Source organism: Aplidium turbinatum, chromosome 8 (genome assembly GCF_918807975.1).
Source record: "Aplidium turbinatum chromosome 8, kaAplTurb1.1, whole genome shotgun sequence".
Taxonomy (NCBI): domain Eukaryota; kingdom Metazoa; phylum Chordata; class Ascidiacea; order Aplousobranchia; family Polyclinidae; genus Aplidium; species Aplidium turbinatum.
This window is the reverse complement of record NC_137479.1, coordinates 23171464-23192917: the sequence shown is the minus strand read 5'-3', so window position 1 is coordinate 23192917 and position 21454 is coordinate 23171464. Positions and strand designations below refer to the sequence as shown.

The 21454-nt window shown below is 36.9% G+C and overlaps 1 protein-coding gene across 1 annotated transcript in view; it reads right to left on the bottom strand.

The window, feature by feature from the left end:
- The window catches only part of LOC145776171 (uncharacterized), a 35085-nt gene that overhangs the window by 6062 nt on the left and 7569 nt on the right, over positions 1–21454 (bottom strand). Inside the window, exons 4-14 of the mRNA XM_082587571.1 lie at positions 18187–18331; positions 17247–17273; positions 16109–16244; positions 14815–15180; positions 13954–14157; positions 9350–9677; positions 5381–5647; positions 4700–4828; positions 4131–4295; positions 3616–3918; positions 1203–1549 (exon numbers count right to left, since the gene is read on the bottom strand). Coding sequence (XP_082443697.1) covers positions 1203–1549; positions 3616–3918; positions 4131–4295; positions 4700–4828; positions 5381–5647; positions 9350–9677; positions 13954–14157; positions 14815–15180; positions 16109–16244; positions 17247–17273; positions 18187–18331 — 2417 coding nt within the window. The remainder of the gene's footprint in view (positions 1–1202; positions 1550–3615; positions 3919–4130; positions 4296–4699; positions 4829–5380; positions 5648–9349; positions 9678–13953; positions 14158–14814; positions 15181–16108; positions 16245–17246; positions 17274–18186; positions 18332–21454) is intronic.

Here is a 21454-nt window from a genome sequence, read left to right as displayed (position 1 = left end):
ATTATTTGTCTATGGGCTACCAGTTCAAAGTCTATGGCTTTGAATGATGATAAGAACGTCTCAGTAGGCCTATTGTGAAGGAAAAATTGATAACTTAAGAAATATTCGACCCCTAGCAAGCAATCGAAATTAGTGTGTACAACCTGCGGAGAAGGTTAGACTATATGACTTACGACGAATATATATTTTGTTGGAAAGGAGTGTTGCGAGCTTCTGCATAACGTTCTCGGAAGCGAATTTTTTTCCGACGAATTTTCTGTCTCGTTTGCATATTTCTGTAGGCTAAGTCTAAGTGTAACCTAGCTATGACTGGTTCCCGCGCGGCGCGCCTAACTGTTTTTACTGATTCATTTTTTTCGCGCCGTTTTCAAAGTCAGCAGCCAATTTTCGCCCTCCAGGTCCAAATGTAAACATTCAACTTGAAAAAAAGGAGCCTGGAGACACACCTAGTCTAGTCAAGTTTAAAAAAGTTGAGAAAAGAAATTGATTCTGGTCACGCTAAAAGTAAGATTTTCCGAATTGATTAAGAATTCACCCTACTCCTAAGAATTAACTCTAACCCTACTTTTTTTGAAAAGTTTTTATGCACCGCAAAAAGTAACTTAAAGAAAAAAAAAATTGACTTTGACTAGTGTCGAACCGTTGACCTCACTAACATGAGGCAGAAGATGAAACCACTGAACTAAACACGCCAACGAAAAAAAATATTTGCATTCACACGATATTAATACAAACTCTCTGCGAAATAACAGAAAGTTTGTGGGAAAAATTTTTGCTTCTCCGAAGAGCGTCGATTCGATAGGCTGCTTGTTTGGGATACAGCGGCACAAGACTGCGTCTTTGGCAAGACACTTAATAGCTTGTTTGTCTTCCCGACCTAATCAATCCAACCATCAGCCTAAATACAAAAAATAAACAAAGAACATTCCTTCCTTTTGTATGTTTTAAGCTTATTTATATTCTCATGGCTCGTTTTTCCTGCATCCAGTGTTTTTTGAACAACGTCACTTTTTACTTTCAATTAATAGGCTACACAAAACTGCAAAATAATGCAGAAAAATCTTTACATGTTTCTTTCGGGGTCATGTCGCAAAAGTTAGTTTTAATGCAATGGCAGCCTTTTTTATCTCATACTCCGCAAAATGTTACATAAAAGGCCAGGCAATAAAAGATAAATAGCCTATAGCACAAAAATAATTTACCCGAGATAGCTGGAAATATTCAATACATCACGTTGGTGAACCTGCTTCAAAGAATTTCTCAAACTATGCCATGATTTTGCCATCTGTATTTTTGGCAGCATTTGCATAGATGCGTTTGTGTGCTTTGTGTCAAAAACCGTCATCTGTTCAGCCCACAATTTAGCCGAATCAAAATTCACTGTGGCATTTCGAAAGAATGGATTTCCAACAATGACAGCCTTGTTAGTGAAGATGTACTGCAGGTTCGTTGTGAACGGAATGAATGCCACCGCAAACGATACGCACCAGAAGCCAACTAACAGAAGCACAACTTTATGGAATGCCGGTCTGTTTGCTGCTTGTAGTGGCTGAAAAAGATATTATTATATATGACAAGCAAAAAAATCTTTCTGTCAAAAAAAGTCAAACCCAAGCAGCCTATCTTGTCTTCAATCGTTTCAAGAATGCTCCCATGTAGCCTATATTGCAATCTAGCCTGCTGCAGTGTTTAATGCGGCCTACTGAAGGACTGTGACGTAACAGGTAAAGGAAACGTAGAATCTTTAACCCAGTGGGACTTTTAAACCACCGTCCACCACCCTAATTTTTTTCCTTTCAACTTAAATCTTTTTGAATTAAATGTTTTTGGGTTAAGATTAACTTCAACCTACGATTTATAAAAGATCGCAGCAAAGAAGTAATAAAAAAGTGACCTTTTCACGATTTTCTGTTTTGAATAGCTAAAAGGAATTTTTAGCAAACCAAATTTTTGTCTATTTGCGCTTCCTCAGTGATTTTTTTGATTACCTCAAATGGTTATTACTGCCAACAAAAATAGTGCAACTAATCATAAATTATTAAAACTTGTGATTATATCAGAAAAAACTGCTAGGTATTGCATAGTGCCATATGGGACCTTTAAATCAGCCAATCAGAAGGCCTTTATACCAATGGTTGACGAATGTCATTCAAGATGAAAAAATGCTTTGCAGTATTTCATCTCATCCAAAAATCCCAGACACCTCAAGACAAAATTCTAGACGGTTGGAGTATATCATAAGGATAAAAACATATTGTATTATAGTTTAGCCTACTGAAAACATTAGCCTATGATAAAATTTTCCAACACACAATTCTAACAGTTTTGACTGATTTGATGCAACAAGAAACGATCTTAAGTTCAAAATGTTGCTTGCTTTGTATTTAAGCTTAAATATAACTATCTTGTAGTTATTAATTAAAAATCCTAAACTATTATTTATTTATTAATTATTAATTAATTAAAAATCCAATAAAAATAAAAGTAGAATTAAAATATTTCAGATAATGCTTACTATTGTTATGTGAATTTTTTTAGAAATTTCTTGAAAAGTAAACTTTTCAGTCTTGAAAAACCTAATTTTGGTTCAAAGGTCCCACATATCCCGTAATGTTCATCTGTTCTTGAATTTTGTACCAGTATAGTGTTGAAAATCGTGGCAGAACACCAGTTTAAGATTTAGGCTTGCAGGTTTTGATTTTAATTTTATGTAACCATCTATTTAGAATAAAATTTTATGTATGTTGATAATATCGGAGTTTGCTTTATTTGTTCGTTTTACGTATTTTCAAATTTTCTTTTTTACATGTGCTAGCTGAAGATGCTATTACTATAGCGAAATCGATTCTTACTTACTTAATAAATAACACTAATGGTTAGATTGTTGTGCAAATGCCAGCATTTGATAAATGCAAAATAGCAGTACCATTAACCTATTAATTTTCATAGTAACTTTTACATCAGAAGAAACAGAATGCAAAGGGCAAAATAATGTGATGATAAGCTAGTGATTTCGTTATGGATTGAAATCATGTGCGGTAGAAATAGTAAAAAATAGTTTTTTTTCACGCGGTCTCAGTTTCACCGATTGACATTTAAAACAGTTTGTTTGTTATGTTCGAGAAATATACCGTTTGTGTCTAACTCTAAAAGATAGCAGACATGCCAAATTAAAAAAAAACTGCTAAAGTGAAACGTGGTCGCTGCATTGATTGTTTTGAACAGGTTAGGAAGATTGTAACCTTAATGTTATTAAGTCAGTGTAGGCTACAGCAGGGCTTCTCAAGCTATGGGTTACGACTCTAACAGGGTCACAAGTCGTATTTTTAAGGTAACCAAACAAATTAAAAATGGGCCTACAGTGGGTAGTTTACATTGGAAACTGTACATAAACAGATCGCATAGAAACTCAGGCATCCAACACAGCAAATCAGTCGTTTTTACATTGATTCAACTTCTACAGACGTTGAATCAATGTAAAAACGACTGACTTGCTGTCAGGGATTTTTCCAATCTGTTGCTGAATCAGATTGGACACAAGTAATACGTTTTTATTGTTGCAAGTAGAAATGTGTAGCCTAGCAGGCCTATAGGCTATTTATAGGTATAACTTACCCGATAAACAGCGTACAGACGGCAAAGTGTCATAGCACCTAACGACATAACAGAAGTTTCACTTGAAATCACAACTAACACCCCCATGAAGTTGCAAGCAAAACTGGATACCCAACTCAGACTGTGCAAGCAATATTCTCCAGAAAATATCAATCCAGTTATTCCCAAGACAATAAGGTACACTCCCATGAGGCTGTCAGCCAATGCCAAGTTTAAAATCAACATATGATTTGTTCGAAGCGGGGCCGAGTCTGACTTTCTCAATATTTCTCGCAAGCTTTTCACTTCTCCAATTATCACAATCTAAAAATCAAGGAAATTGATTTACATGCAGTAGGTATATGTTTGCAAAATGATTTTAGCTTGTGACAAATTAAAGGCAGCAGGAACAGGCTACACTGCTAAATGAGGCAACATAATGTATCGCAATAGAAAAAGTGGGTTGCGTCGCTCCATTGTTTACAAAAAGCCCATATCCTTCAACAATTTTCTATGATATTAAAATAGTTTTTTACTGTGTTTCCGATCAACGAAAGCAGCCCCATGATCCACACGATGGCGCGCAAGATCGGATTTTTAATAAGTTCATATCTTGATGAAAAAGCATCTTCATTTCCGCTGTCGGACTTTGTTGGACATTCATCGCTGAGATCACTGCAATCACTGCGCCCATCAAATGTCTGTAAATTATGCAAAAGACAGAGCACGTTGAATGGTTATGACGATCCTGCATTTAACTATTTATCACGGACTTTTGCTACTTATCCTAGGGTTTTGCCCGCTGACCTGTTTTTTCCTGAACTACCTTAGCCTACGTCTATTTCTCCAGAATAGGCTACCTTTCAAACGTGGTCGATGTGCATCTCAATAATTTTACATAATTTATAAACAAGTTATCAATGCGAACAAGTCTTGTAAATATAGTCTACTAAAAATATACAAAGCAGCAGTTTATCAACTTGCCTGGTGTTTTGGCACAAACAGTGGATTTCCATTTTCGCAAAAAAATCTTCCATCATCGCATGTAAAAGTCTTGTAAATATAGTCTACTAAAAATATACAAAGCAGCAGTTTATCAACTTGCCTGGTGTTTTGGCACAAACAGTGGATTTCCATTTTCGCAAAAAAATCTTCCATCATCGCATTTGAGTTCGTCGGCGTTGTTATCACAGTTGATGTAAAAGTCACACTTATGCTCTATGGGAATGGATATCTAAATGTAACACATTCATTCTTTTTGAAGCGTTGATATGCAAACATATGATAAACTATTATCCTTACACATAGTTTTGGTAGACTTATAGCCTACATATATTTACTGACTATGAAGATATAAAAAAGTAGCTGACTCTCACAAAAAAGAACGATAGGCTTAGACATCGAAATAAACAACCACACAAACTGCAGCAGAATGTTGGAGGAGCTGCAAAATGTGAAACAATACACATAGTTATTTTTGCTTGTAGAAAGTCACTTCACGTTCTGATAAGTTACATTCTGTCAACTTTTTCAGATTTTGCCAACTTTTCGTAACTTTTTTTCTTAAAAATACTATTCAACGTCTTTTTTATATCTAATTTTTAGAAATTTTAGTCAAACAACAACGATCGTAAAAATCTGCAAAACGTGACAAATCAAGCTGCGTCTCCAAGTAGTCATGTTTGAATGTCATAAGTAGAATGTGAAACAGACTAAATTTAATGCAAAATTATGTTGCTGGATACTGTACAGCTCACCTGCAATTCCTATACCTTATTTTACCAACCTTTGAACCATTCAATGATGGACAGAAAAACCTGTTTGGACAAAGAACTTCTGTTTCATCTGATGTGTTTATGCAATCAATTGTTCCGTCACATTTCTGAGTGTCAGAAATACTGACATGTTGATCATCACCAGTGTTGCAGTAGTGTCTGCCAGTGCAATTAACTTCATCATGGTCGTCTAAGATGAACGGATATGATGAATCGTCGAGTACAAATTCAGTGCAGTCAATGATTCCATCACAAGGAGTTGCGGGAGTCTTATTAAGCTACAAGATAAAAACACCACTTAAATTAATTATTTTCACACGATAGCATACTAAGTGTGCAATGAAATGACAATAAAAGCTTATTTCAAAAGCTTGTGATCGTCTTATCTACATTTGAAGAAGAACCGAATACTGCAAAGTTTGGGTATTCATGAGGACAATTATCGTTTCTTGCACTAGTTGCAACGTTTATCTGATGAAATTGAAAGTAAAAGCAACAACAAACAGGATGGTTTATTGCTTCACTGACGTTTCGCGCACCATGACAATGCGCATCGTCAGAGCGAATAAGGTACAAAATAAAATTTCACAAGGCTATATACTGCAGTGCGATTGAAGGCAAGAAAAAATAAAACACACAATATTTTAAAAAATTGGCCAATGATGTGTGAGCGGTTACTTTTTACGTTAAATTACGTAAAAACTTACAGAAAAAGTTACGATCATGCTTCTGAATGTGAAATTCAATCTATTCTACAATTATAGTAATTAAGCTGAACTTGCATTCAGTGTTACTTATAGTTGACGTTACTTTACGTTAATTCTATGTAGGCTACACTGCCAGCGTCACTGCAACACTCTGGTACAGACGTGAAATTGATTGCATTCGTACTTATGCATTGCGATCAATTAGCGTTGTAGGATGCCACCACGTATTTTAATTTGAGTTTTTGAAAGCGATTAGTACGTTCTATCTTAATGTTTGCTATTTATTCTGTATTTTTCACTAGGACAATCTGTCTGCTGTCACTACTGTCTAAAATTATTCCATTTTTTTATGTCTTCTTAAAATACAACATGCATAGTTGTCATCGTCGGCAGGATCAGACGAAGACATGGAAAAACTCATTGAAGTATTTCGAGAAGGAATTGCCAGACGAGAACAGCGTCACTAAGATGCAAATCCAAAATTTGACGCTGTGACGCTGAGAGGTACTCTTAGACTATGGCAGGAGTTCTTAACCAGGGGTGCACGCACCACTAAGGGGTGCGAGACCTGTGCCTAGGCGGTGCGGGGATGCTGAATTATCAAGGCTTGTTATAATACGACGTAAGCAAAATAGTTTTTACCAGGTTTCAACAAAAATTTCGAACTGTAGGCAACTATTACTTTTCAGCCAATCCTAGGAAGGGGTGCGAAAACTGGTTAGTAATTTCAAGGTGGTGCCGCCAAGGCAAAAGGTTAGGAACCACTTGACTATGGTTTTTAACCGTTTGTTCTTAACCAATCATCTTGATACGTTGATTGGTGTTCACCGATTGTTCTATTATAGGCGCTAACACAACTCACCGTTTTTTTAAACTTTAGTTGCTTTTGCACTCAATGTACTGCTTAGTTATTTTCTCTTTGCATGTTATTAACGTTTTCTTATTTATATTTATAATCCTAAAGATTACATTTTTTAACTTGTCCATTTGAAAATAAAAAGTATGCTATTACCGGTACCACGTAGCCTACCGGCAATAATTCTTTTACTGGAACGCCGTTTCGGACCGTTTAAGCCTATTATCGGTATTAAAGTAGCGTTACTTGTAGTAGGCTACCACGATTTACAAACTTTGCAATTTTTCTAAATCGTTCATGCCGTATTACTTTACCGCTTTTTATTGTGATCTTCACCTTGTAGCACATAACTGACTATACGTTCTAAGTTAGATAAATAATGCATTTGATCGTAGGCTACAGTACAATAGACATTTAATAGTAGGGGAGTCCGGGGAGAGTTAAGCCCCAAGAAGAGTTGATCTACTCCCACAAAATGCAATTTAAAGTATTGAAATTTGATATTTGAAATCCTCTATGTAATATTACTGCGATTTTAACTCAATCAATTTTGTATATATGTCTAGTGTAGCTAGTTGAAGAAGAACAACGGGAAAATCAAAACTAAAAGTTGATTTCTGAGTTACAACTTACAAGTATTACGTCTTATAGACAATAAGCAGTAGCAGTTAATTTTCTTGTAAGATTTTAAATGGATTGTCAATGTGATGCCTTTTTATCATAACAAGTATTATCAACTTTGTAAGGTTAGTTTTATGAGACTCTCAAGTTTTACCGATCAAGGTTAACATACGGACAGAAGAGTCATCAGTGCCCAGGAGAATCGGGCCATGACTTTTATTTAGTTTTAGGCAAGGGCTCAACTCTTCTCAATATTATTGGTTTAATTAACAAAAGCAGTTTGCTATTAGGTTTATAAAAGCTCGCAATTAATCAAAATAACGTGAATGTTCTCAAGACGCAGACAGCAGGGGGGCCGGAGGGGAGTTGTAAACTCAAATCCCTCGTTTAAAACGTGTGTGGTGTCACAATAATTGCATAGCAATGTTAACAGTGTTTATTGTTATTATTAATTTAATTATGTTGATGTCAAACAATTTTCAAAGGGTTTCCTCTTCCACACTAGCTTATCGCTTGAAGTGACTGCAAACTACTAGGAAAACACTTTGGTTGCAATTTGAAACGAGTTGAAACCACTGTTTAGGCAGAAGAACTATTGGGCCCTTCAGTGATGGCAGACAATGCTCTTACCATAACATAACTAATAACTATTTTGAATTAGATGGTGAAAAAATGAATCTACAATGTAACACTGTGTGCTGAATAATATTGAATGATTTCTTTGTCCAAGATCTTTTGTCTTTTTATGGTTTTGATAGATAATGACTATAATAGATAATGACTCAACTCACTGTGAGGCTATTATCCACTCTCCTCCATCGGTGGGAGAGTTGAGCCAATTTCATCGGCAAAGTACACATATATGCAATGATATTAGATTAATTTCCGTTTTTGTGTGTGAAGGTGAATGGTTTCCCTTCAGTTCACCAAAAAAAAAGATATTTGTGCAACTTGAAAAAATCGTCTTAATCCCCTTGGGTCGACTCCCATACAATGCAAGTGTGTGATAGCATGGCATTCAATGAACAATTACAACATATTTTAACCAGAGATGCTTTAAAACCAAGCAAAACGCATTTTAATGATAAACTTGATGCTTTGTGAATTGTGATTGAAGGGACAGTACCTTTGTAAATTAAGCAGTAGCAGTTTTGCGTCAAAATTAGATTTTCTGTATTAAAGTTTAAAGGGCGGGAAAACCCAAATTAACATTTTGCGAGTTTTTTGTTTCAGCGTGATGTCATTGTGTACAACATGCATTTTACCCAAAAAAAAATCCAAATTTTGTTGCCCCCGTCTCGATAAGGCCGCTTTTGTTTGATACCCGTTTGCGAGGTCTCGCGCGCATCAAGCTGTGATGCTGTTCGCTGTGACGTCACAAGGTACATATAGTTGTGGCCAAAAGTTTAAGACCAGACTTGATTTATGACGATTTTTGCATTACTTTAAAATACTGCATCATATATTGTTTCAGTTGCATCATCTTTACGCATCATCTTATTTCTGATGCAGTATTTTGAAGTAATGCAAAAATCGTCGTAAATCAAGTCTGGTCTTAAACTTTTGGCCACAAGTATATGTACCTTGTGACGTCACAGCGAACAGCATCACAGTTTGATGCGCAACGAGACCTCGCAAACGGGTATCAAACAAAAGCGGCCTTAGCGAGACGAGGGCAACAAAATTTGGATTTTTTTATTGCTAAAACGCATGTTGTACATAATGACATCACGCTGAAACAAAAAACTCGCAAAGTTAATTTGGGTTTCCCCGCCCTTTAATATCATTGTACTTACACAATATCCCAAGTACTCTTTGGTTGGTCCATATACAAAGCCGACAGAGTCGCGATTATAGTGTCCAGGTATCAAATAAAAAAGAGATGATTCACCCGTTGTAGTAGAAGGTGTGCAGTGAAACGTTGACAGATTGCCACAGCTCGCTTCACATTCGTCGGCAGGGTAACCTCTTCCTTCTGGCCAAAGAAGATTTCGAGATGAAAACATTGTGGCATGGAATCTCTGGGCCGGTGGACAACCCGCGTTACCATCACATGTTGCACCAAATATGTTGGGTTGGTATGCATCTTTTGCAAAGCATTCAGTTGCGAATGTCTGGGGACATCTGCAACAGAAAGTCTTTAAAGTATTGTAGGTCTACTACGGGCGACATCTTAGCAACATGAAATCTTAGTAACAACTGCTATACGTATGTTCGTCAAACAACACATAATGACTGAATAAGCATTGCAGTCAAGGATACTTTTTTTAAAATCTAATTAAGACCTTTCACTGTTTTTTATCTTTGATATCTCAGTTGTTTAAAGCTTTATGTCGAAAGTACTATAGACAGGATGAAATCATATCTCTTGAACATTCATTACTTGATATGGCAAATTGAAGGTTTGGATTTCGACTATATACCTTTTCATATTTTTATAAAACTTCTTGTCTTCGTTTGGCTTCAAAAGAGCCTGGTCTTCATCCTGAAGCATCAGGGTCGACCAGTTGTCAGCAGTCGCTCTTCCATTTCTCACTATTGTTCCTTTTTATCAGGTCTATCCTTCACAGTGTCTTCAATGCTTTCTTTGGTCTTCCTGTTTTTCATTTTTCCCGTTACTACCTCATTCCAAACTCGCTTTGTCAAATTATTCGCCTTCATTCGTTCAACATGTCCAAACCATAGCATTTCTCCAAGATAGCAAAACTTCTATCTCAGAACATCCCACATTCATATTTTTCTCGTACATTTCATCAATTAAAATGCTTTTACATTTTTCACATTCATACCGCGCATCCGACTCATTAATCTTCCACAAATGGATGAACCTCTCTTATAGGCTATACTTGTACATTGAATAAACTAATGACTCATTACTCTCTTGCCACGTATTGCGCATGGGTCCATAACGTTGACTGCAAACACCTCATTTGGAGATTTTATTCTTGTTATTATCATCATCATCATGTGCCGTCTCCCAGCCGAAGGTTGGGTGTCACTTGCTTCCACACGTCACGTTCTTTCGCTACTCTTTTTGCTTCTCCAATGATTGACAAATCAGCCCACTGTTTTACATCATCTCCCCAAGTTTGTCTCCTTCTTCCCCTGCACCTCTTTCCTTCCACCATACCTTCAATAACTATTTGATGTAGCTGTCATGCCAATCCTCTCAAAATATGTCATGCAAATTTCATCTTTTGTTTAGCTAATTCTTGTAAAATCTAATAAAAATCATTTAAAGCAAATATAAAAAAATAAATACGTAATTATTATAACATTTAATACCGGCATTTCTCTTTTGCATTCAACCATGTTCCATATTTACACTGCAACGTTACTCCACAATAAGAAGAACTGCAAAAAGAATCAAATATATGTCAGGCTGAAGAATTAGCAAACACGTTTTACAGAAATGTTGAAGCAATGTGTTGCTATGGGTTTTCCAACAAAGATAAAACTTTGGATCATAGTGTGCACAATTTACAGTTCGCTAAAAGCATTTTCTAGCAGTTGTGAAATCATGTCAGTGCCAGTATGAAACTGTTATTTCGGAGAAAGGCTTTTGGTCATTAAAAATATCAACTTTAATGCTGTAAGTTGCCAAATGATAGGACCAAGGTCGTTGAGAGGATAATTTGGGCTCGGTACCAACGAGATTCTCGGGCCCAAATCAAAACATCTCTAGAAAAAGCACTACGTATATCCAAAGAATATACGGTGGTTTATTCACGTTCCCGGGCCACCTTGAAAAGTTACCGGCCCCTAAAATCATCCAGGGCCCGGGTCCTAAATTACTTCTGGACAGGATACTAGGATATTTTTCTCGGTTGGGTCAAAACGTTACTGGATAGGATCACTAAAATGAATTCGGCACAACAAGGAAACAAAAAACTTGTTAATTTTACTCTAAAGTAGCCTGTTACTTTGTAATATATTTTAAATTGCTATACTTTTTCAACCGATAATAATCAAACCTAAACTCAACGATTTTTATGTTGTATCACACTTTTTAATCCTCAGTATATTTTTAAATTGCTGCGTTCGATTTACTCTTGGTTGGCCATGTAAAAAATGTCCTATGGAAAAGCATCACAATACACCAAACGAAGTATCTTTACTACAATAATTTACTACAATAACACATCTTTGTTACAACACAGGCCCAGATACTTGTATCTGTGGCTTCAAGCCTCGAACAACGGACCATCTTCTCGTTTTCCCTCAGCTTATACCACCCAGTACAGTAAGTAGGACCTTTCAGTATATAAATCTGTCGCAAAAAATGTGTCTATTTGTGGTGTATCAACCAAATTTAGAAGAAGATTAAGCAAAGTGAGCAAATGTTATATGCATATAATTTTAAGATAATTTACATACTGTTAGCCACGCTACATTTTTAACAAGTTTCCCTTGAGATGTCTTCTGTGAACATGACAGCATATCAAGAAATGAGCGCTATTTCTTGTTAGTATAATTTCAAAATAAGTAATTTACATACTGTTCATCCATGTTATTGTAGCAATCACCGACTGAATCACAAACTGAAGATCGATCGATGCATTTCCCATCTCCACAGTGGACTTGGCCCAGCACACATGGATTTGGTCTTTCAGAGTCATGCAAACAAATAACATGCAGTGAATGAATAATTAACAAGAATTGCTTATTGATGAATGCAGAATTTTAACAATCCCCGGTTTAACTACATAGTTATAAATACGACAACAGATTACAGTAATCGTTTCATAGATAAAAATCCGTCCTTTTTACATTGCTTCATCGTTTTACAACTTTTTTGTTAACTTGGATTATCTCAGGTTTTTCAGCAAAACGGAGCTATTAAACAAAAAAATGTAAAACCAAATAAAAGTGATCACAATCTTGACCTGCTTGGTTAAACAACAACATTTTGTAACTATTCTTTCAGTGAATTTAGGCGCATATATTATACAATGACCTAGTGGCGTATTTAGAAAGTTTGTTAGGGGGCGGCGGGGGGCAAGACATTGTGTCAGTCAGCCGCGTAGCGGCTGACTCAACGGCTGGAAGCCGATGGGAGTCTGGGGAGTAGTACACACGGGGTAGTTTCAACGGTAGTACCGGTACACAGAAAGCTCAAATTTGGTGAAAATAGCTGTTAATTGGTTCAATTTTTTTCTACTTGAGTTAAAATTGGACTTGTTTGGCCCTTTAAATAGGGGGGGGGGGGGGTGTTATACCAAAATGTCATATGATGCGTCAGAAAAGGGGGAGGGATTAGCTAAAACCGTCAGAATACCGTTAGCTAAAACCGTCAGATAAGGGGAAAGGGGTTCAAAATCAAGAGCGAATCCGCAGAAGTAAGTTACTTTTGCAATCAATGAACCAACAAAAGATACCAAACACTTCAAAACATAAACAATAAGTTAGTCCTTCCGACCTCGAATACCTTTTGAACATTCTCGGGGATTCGCAATGACAATTTACAGTTTAATGCGATGGCTGCGCTTGGCAAATATATCAATGACTGTATCATACTCGAGTAAGCTACAATATCCTTGTTTAAATACATCTGAGCTAGTAGACCATCCAAACGTGACTCGGTCATGGTCGTGCGGTAATAATTTTTCAGGTAGCCTACTTTAGTAAACAGAAACATCGCTCATTGGAAGCAGTTGTAACTGGAAGCCGGCTGAAAGCGCAGCAAAAATTCGAAGTCATTTATGGATAATAATCGGACCTAACTGCCGAGTTGTGCAGCAGCTTGACACGCATACACAACAGTCGCAGGTCCACAGAAACTGTAAGCCAATTCGCTCTTCATCTTCGCCATTCAATAGTAGCTGCAAAGCAATTGCTTGGTATTTCATGGTAGAAGTCGAAAATCTCGTCGATCGGGCAGTCCTCATCTTCATGAATCAATGAAGGCAGAAATGTGCTGACTTTAAAAGCTATCGAACAGTGCTCATGGAATCTCTCGTGAACTTGTGCCATGCAATTGTCAAGAGAAGGAAGAAAAACTGTTCGAAGTAGATCTCCGCGGTTTCAGCTGGAATGTTAGGTCGATGTTGTTGTCTAGGTGGAAACTCAGAATATTATTGGCAAATTACATTGCAAAAAGTATAGGCTACCTTCCCCCCGCGCTAGGATGAATCATCCAAGCAATTATGTATTCAGCTACAACCTTTTTTTGCAAAATTTGTATTCCCCCCCCCCCTGATTATTAGGGGGGGCATCGCCCTTTATCCTCCCCCCTAAATACGCTACTGCAATGACCCCATAGAGGCATAGCCTACAACTTTTCAACTACGAAAAAAAACTTTTAAGAGGTACTCTTAGTGGTATAAACGCTTTCACAATTAAGGTAGTTTTGTTTAATTTTGACTTTTCGTATTGCAATTCAGTACAAAAGTAAACTCACTTCTGCAAAGATGGTGGTTTGTTTTTCATTTTTATACTGAAGCATAAGTTAGGTATGTCGCCTTCACAAAGACACTCATCCGACAAATCCGAACAGTCAAATCTTTTGTTACAAACTCGGTTCCGTGGAATGATCATGGAGCCATCAAGACATTCAAAGCAACGTGATTCGTCAAAAGTAGTTGAGGGAAGGAATCGAATGTCTCTGAAAAACACCCTTGATAAAAACAGATTAGCAAAGTACAGAACAACTTTTAATGTTTCAAAACATGACTTTTTAAAAGTAAGTATCTGTGGTTTCAAATCACTGCAACTTTGTATACAGTACAACTTGTTGCCTATGATAATTTTCTACATCAGTCCTACATCCAATAATTCCACTTTTCCTTGATTTACCAAATTTTTAATTTTAAAGTTTTGGTAATTTGAGGACAAAGTTAAAGGTTGAAAAAAAAACGTTGCTCTTGATAACGTTCTCCCCTAAGTTTAGGCGGAGATAAGTATTTTAAAATCATTTTGTTTAAATTACTGCACATTGCTGCAGCATTATTTTAAGTTTTGTTTCGATTCCTGAACCAATCCGAGTCCAAGCCTAACTTTTTGCAGCTGTTTAGATCACCGACCGAAGCAAGACAGTTTTCGACAACAATTGAGTATAGAAACAAACATAAAAACGGTTTCAAAATTTGGTCACTTAGTTGTATTCTTGTGATTTCCCACACTTTTTTCTTTGTGGATTATGACGCTTAACTTATGCTGTCCTTACGACACCAGCTAAGTAAGATAAATGTGAGAAACTTATTGCCTACACTCAAAACGATGAACGTTATTATGATGAAAAATTACTTGTAAGTGGCGTTACCTTGCATCTTTGTAACGTTTTGTAGAAAAATAGCAAAGATCTTCTCCTCGGTCACAATCACTTATATCGTCCCACAGCAAAACTTGTGGTATTTTGCACAATTTTCCATTTCTCACACATTTGAAACCAATGCTATCTATCCATTCATCGTCTTCATCGCATCCTCCACATACATTTCCATCACATATCGTAGATCGCTTTCTGCACCTTAAAATGTAGCTGATTTTTGGGTTTGTTTTGCATTGGTAATATTCTGGACACTTTGCCTCACATCGATCCATGTTTGTAATTTCAAAAGATCCGTTGCAATAGCTTTCAGTTTCGATCAAACACGACCTTTCGCTGTATTTCGAACTCATCGAGCATCTGAAAATACACAAATACTAACACTGTTGAATTATAGCATTTATTTATACGAGGGTGTTCAATCCTTAATTTACACAAAACATTTAGTTGCAGAATGCAAGTGTTGCAAAAACTCCACAGAATACTGCCAGTGTCTGAAAGCACAGTAGTCTCACGCCCTAAATTGTTAAACTTTATTGAAGATAATGTGGAATAAGAGGCTTGGTGATTGATTTCAACTGAAGCATGAACTGGCTACAATGATAATTTACTCATGGCTCTGGTTCGATTCTAGGTTGGGTCATACCAACGAGTTTAAAAATGATCCAGCTTCGGTCCTTTCTCTGTCAACCAGTAAAAGCTTAGTGGTCTATCAGTTAGCGTCTTTGCCGGTGGTTCCAATAGGTCTCAAAGGCAACGGTGGAATTAAAGTCAAGTCATACAAACGTTATTTGAGTGATGTGATTGTGCAGCAGCGTTGACAGGGGATCCCAGTGGGTACTTTTAGACCCGGGCCAGGGCTAAGGTTAGGGGCCCATAACCTTTCCAGGGGGAAATTAAAGAAACCACCGCGTATTCTTGGGATACTATGCGTTTTTGTTTTTGTTAGTGTCTTTGTTATTGTTAGAAGTGTCTTTTTTCTTTGTTATTATTAGAATTGGGGGTTTGAGAACCCCATTGGTACCGGCCACAAACTATCTTTTCAACGGCCCTGTGATCGCGTCACTTTTTATGTAAAGCAATGAAGTTATGACGAAGCAATACTTGCTGGATTCTAACCAATGGTAAAGGACCTCTGCTGTTTTTGCAAGGCAAAGAATAAACTTAGAGTTAGAGCAATTGTGAGGAAAGTAGGTTGATTATTTTAAGTTGTTTTTATGTGTAACGTGAAAACTAAACTTAAAAATTAAAATCTTCTATTCAACTATTTTTCTTCTTAATTCCATACTTTATGAATCCTTCATCATGCAATGAATGGCATTGGTCTCTTGAAATATCTTCATCGTAGGGATATGACTTGCAATCCTGTTTGCCGTCGCACAACTTCTCGACTGGAATGATGTAACCATCACCGCAAATAAAAGCTAAAAGTATAGAAAGAGCGTGTTCTCGACTTTGTGTCTGTGTTTTAAAAATAATTTCAAAATATAAGATTGTTTTATTTTTCTCGAGGTAAAAAAAAACTACTATTTGGAACTGAACAATGTGAAGATAAATAACAATGTACGCACTGAAATGTAATAAGTAGGTTCAAGATGGTCCGCCCCGATAGCTCAATTGGTTAGCGCGTCACTTCTGGAACAAAGAAGCTTCAAGATCAAGCGGCGCTGGTTCGACTCTCGGGGTGTGCGCTTGAGCAACGCACGTTAAGGACTGCTCTCCATTCAGCGGCATCTAATGGATGGAATAATTCCCCGGCAACAAGACTTCAACAATCGGAAACTTCACTCTGTCAATCTCGGTGACCGGGCCTGCGTCAGTGATTCAAAGCCTCTACAAGTATGCGAAACTGCCAGGATTAAGCTCTGCAAGAAGCTTTCCCAGTCCGAGGATAAAGATTCAATCAATCAATCAATCAAGTAACGACCACCAAATCCACAACTGTTTTAGACCAGATGTAGGCCTACCGAGCCTTATACCTACTTGTCTCTTTTTACATAATGTTTGTCAAAAAAATACATGTTCAAGCTTTAGCTCATGTAAAATATTTTGTTAATACCTCAGAGTGAATAATCGTTGAAAGTATGTTGATGTAAATTGCACTCGAAGCGCTTTTGTTCTAGTATCAATTAGAGTCTTTCCAACATGTATAGGCTTTTCAGTGGTAATACAGTATAGTGTCTCTCTATATGTGATAGATTACCGGGAAGCAAATTAAATTTGCAAAGTTGTTTATTTTTGAAACACGCTATACCAGCTGTGGTTTATATAAATTCAAAATAAAGACAAAAATAAGTATAATATAATTACTGAAAAGAAGAAAACTGTTAAAATCCGAGTAGAACTAACGTATTATACACAAGAACGGTAATCTAAATTTTAAAACATGCTTTTCGCACGTTACAAGATAAATATTATTTTCATACCTTCTTGTCCAAAAGGATCTTTTGATTCTAAACATACGTTTCAATTAAAATGTGAACTTGTTATAATTTTATGACGTATGCAAGTCTACACACGGTGGTTGAAGATTTAGTTGACGGTAAGGAAATCGCAATCTTCCAGTCTTTCATTAGGCATCGTCAGGTGTCTAGCAAAAAATATAGCTACACTACCTTGAGCAGTGTAGAGTAGGCACTATTTCAGCCATCGAACCAGGGCTCACCACTCGGCTATGCAGCTGTTATAATTAAGCTAAGTTAAAAAAAAGAAAAAAAATTCGTTTGGTTTTAATTTCACAGTGAAATGGCCAGTGCGGGTTTTCCCACTTTCACAAAGAACTATTTTGTAAACAAACTAACTACCAAGGAATTATTTGTCACTTGCAATCAGGGCCGTGTTAAACTTCCACTACTCTCCTTTCCGGAGTAGCACCACCATCTGGAGGCGCACTCGTTTTTAGTCTGTCCGACTTTCTTTTTGGCTATTTTAAGTAAAAAAAAAGATGAAAATAGTACTGCAAAAGATGGATGTTCAATAACCTACATTACTGTAAAAGTGTAAATCGTGGAGTTTTGTATTGCTGGTGATCATTTGATATCACTATTTAAAATAAACGAACTATTCATGCTGTTTTCTAGTGTTTGTAAAACAAATAATTCTATATTTTTGCTTTCTTAGAAAATTATTTCAACAGTCGGTAGAATAGGCCTTTGTTACGTTAAACACTTGTGAAAAAGCGAAGACTGCTAGGGATAGACTTGGACATTGGCTAGATAAAAATCAAATAAAAGTAAGAGCAAACGTGTTGGAAGAAACTATTAGGTATAGGCCATGGTTACCTGGTGATAAAAGAGCTACTTAGAGCCCCAGACATCTCGGGACTCCAGGTAACCACGGCTAGGCCTACTTTACATTTTACATTACCAATAAAAGTTGCATTGAATCCCTTGCCCGTCCCTGCGTCATCCGTTTGAAAATTTATTGTGAGTATTCCGTTGCTGGAAGCGATGGGAGTTATAGATGTTAATGTTCCCGTCAAAACAACATTTTCGTATGGTGGTTTGACAATCTGAAAGTATACGTCAGATTGGTTAATGGACAGAAATGTCTTGAGTGCCGTAGAACACAGAAGCTTTGTTGAAATTTAATTTAAACTTTATTTTTAATTTTCTCTATAAATGGATTTCTGCTAAGCTGGTGGGTTAAAGTGGTGGGATCACGCAGCTGATAAGGCGTTGATTTTCCAATAATGCAAACTTTGTTCGACACCTGACTTAAGCTGGTCGTTAACAGACACCTCTACCCAGGGTGTAATAAGTTGGGTGGACGTAGTTGCTGAAGGAACTGCCGAGAGAAAGGAACTGGCCACCCTACTCTCGTTAGTTGTTGTTGTTTCGTATGAAGCTGTAAGCCCAAGCAGTTTTCATTTACCCAATACATGAGGACATTGTTACATTGGTGGCTGTGAGGTATCCTCCTTGAAGCTTTGTTACTGGGCACTCCAACATGAGATGGTCCTAGCTGTAGACTAATTTGGCGCGTTGCATTTTGGAAAGTTCGGTTGAGTTGTCATCCCTCATCGGTAAAGGTTGTCATTTGTTTTAGTTTGTTTTGTTCTTATGCGGTTTGCAGTGGACCATAATTTTCTGGTAGCCGTGTCAAAGCCTGAGAGAGCTTTTGTTGGGTCCGTAATTAAGTCTTCACCAGGAGGAATTTTGTTATTCCAAAAGTTCTGCTACTCCGTTATAATATTAATTGGGTATAGATCGGTTTTGTAGAAGGGGTGTTGTATAGATTTAAGTCGCGAGGTTTTTGGTGCTTGGTTTATTTGTTGAACTTCTGGAAGATTTTCTGCTGAGTTGAGAATTTGTTTGTGCAAGTTTGAAATTGCTGCCAGTGTTCGGATGTGTAGCGTAGGAATATTGCACATTGTTGGTAACCATTGTGTGGAGAGTGGGGTACATTTCAGTGTTCCAGCGATCAGACGCATTGTGGTTCGCAACTGTACATCAACTTTGCTTGCATTGACTGACTGTGCCAAGACAGGTGCGCAATATTCTGCAACAGAGTAACATAAAGCCAGAGAGGAAGTGCGTTGCACTTGTTGATTGGCACTCCATTTTGTTCCTGCTACGTTTTGGATGAGATTGATTCTTGGTCATAGCTTTCCGATTACAATTGTGAGGTATTTTTGTAAGTTAGTGTCCGGTCCAATGTAACACTTCAGTCTGTCAATCTCAATAACCGGCCCTGCGTCAGTAATTCAAAACCTTTACGAGTAAAGCAAATCGCCAGAAATAATCATTCAAGGCTTTGTCAGTCCGAGAATAAAGCTTCAAACCAACCAACCAAGCTGTTAACTAAAAATAATAACTAAAGAAAGGGCAAAGTTCTAAAACAGTCTTTGTTTGGGTACCACATGCATTAGACCTACTGAAGTGTTTACCGTTACAAAATCCTTGTCTTTTTCAACTTGAAACGAATGAAATGTCAGCACAACTTGATGTCCCATCCTTGGAATCAGATTCCAAGAAACATTGAGGTTGTTCTGGTACCCGTTTGGCCAATCTGGGCTAGTCAAAGGTTGGCTGACGTTCAAAGCAGCAACGGAATGAATTTCCACTTCTGAAATTTTGTAGAAATAGTTTCTGATAACTTGAGTAATCTACAGTTGCTGTTTAAAATGAATATTGACTATTGACAGCTTCCACTAAACATTTTGAAGCACTCATATTACGTTACAAATCCATTGCCTACGCTAAAAATACGACCGGTCATGCCCATATACAATATTGTGGTCACCAGAAAACGCAATGAAGATTCTAAAGTCTTCGCTTTTCTGCAAGCATATTACTTCAAAATATCTAGTAGCGGAAAAAATGCTTAACCAAGTTTTAAGAAAAGGTTTCCAAGTAGCGTACGTAATGAAGTAATTAATTATGATTTGTTGTATAAGATGAAGGCAAAGGTGTTAACGAATATACAGAAACAATAAAATGAAAAGGGCCAAAATAAAACTACTGCGATGGTTTTTGGGATTAACAAAGCTGGACCGAGCAAGGAATGAAGTATTGTAAAAATAATTATTTGCAAAGTTGAAATAAGAGGTGAAAGAATTATGTCTTAGAATGGTGGGACACGTTGCAAGAAAAGATGAAACTAGAGTAAAAAAAAGAATAAAACGTTTGAAAGTTAGGAAATAAAAGTGAGGAAAACCAAAGAGAAGATGGAGAGACTGTGCTGCAGACGTCCTTAAAACAGTAGAAAAGAAAAAAGTGGACGCTGCTGACCGAGTGATGTGGAGGCATATTATCTGCACCTACAACCTCACTTAAAGTGGTGGTAAAGCTCGAAAAATTGGTAGCAATAACTTATTTGAACCTGCCCCTACATATATGTGTAGACTTGCTTTGTAAAACACAAATCTCCATGACAAGTGGCAGAATTAACAATTGGAATTAATTAGCCTATTAACTTTTTTTATTTTGAATGATTGTATGTAGTAACATAAATAGGCCTATGCAAAGATATTTGTTCACTTTTTGTTTTTTTACTGTTGACAACAACATCTTAGTAAAATCGAGGTATTCGGCACATCTAGAAGTGTAAAAACAGATTAGATAATGCATATGGTGACCTTTAAATCGCTATGGTACTGCACAAAAAAACTCTTTAAAGGTGCACCTATAGGCGTAGGAGTCAGAGGTGCAGAGGGTGCAACCGCACCCCCAAACTTTTTAATTAATCAAAAGTTTGGCAAATTTGATAAAAATTTTGGACAAGAACTTTCAGCATATTTCAAAAACCTCATTAAGATTGAACTTATTTTTGAATTTTTGCCTGAATAATCAAAATTATATCAGATTATTGGAAGCAGTGTAGAATTTTGCATCAGATGATCTATGCTTTGTCGCAAAAAATATTTGGGTGCATTTAATTATATTTGGGCAAGACTTTTTTGCAACCCCAAAAACTAACCTTCCCCTAAGCCTATGAAGAAGCATATGTCGATTCACAGCTGTTGGTCTCTTCCGTGTGATGTGATGTACAGGCATGACTTAACAAAATTGATAATATGATTGCTTTTTTTAGACATTAATTGTCACGTTTCAAAAAACGCCCAGCCAGCAAGTACTTTTAGACTTAGTATATTCTAGAAATACATGGCTCAACTCAGGCACAAGTTTGCTAC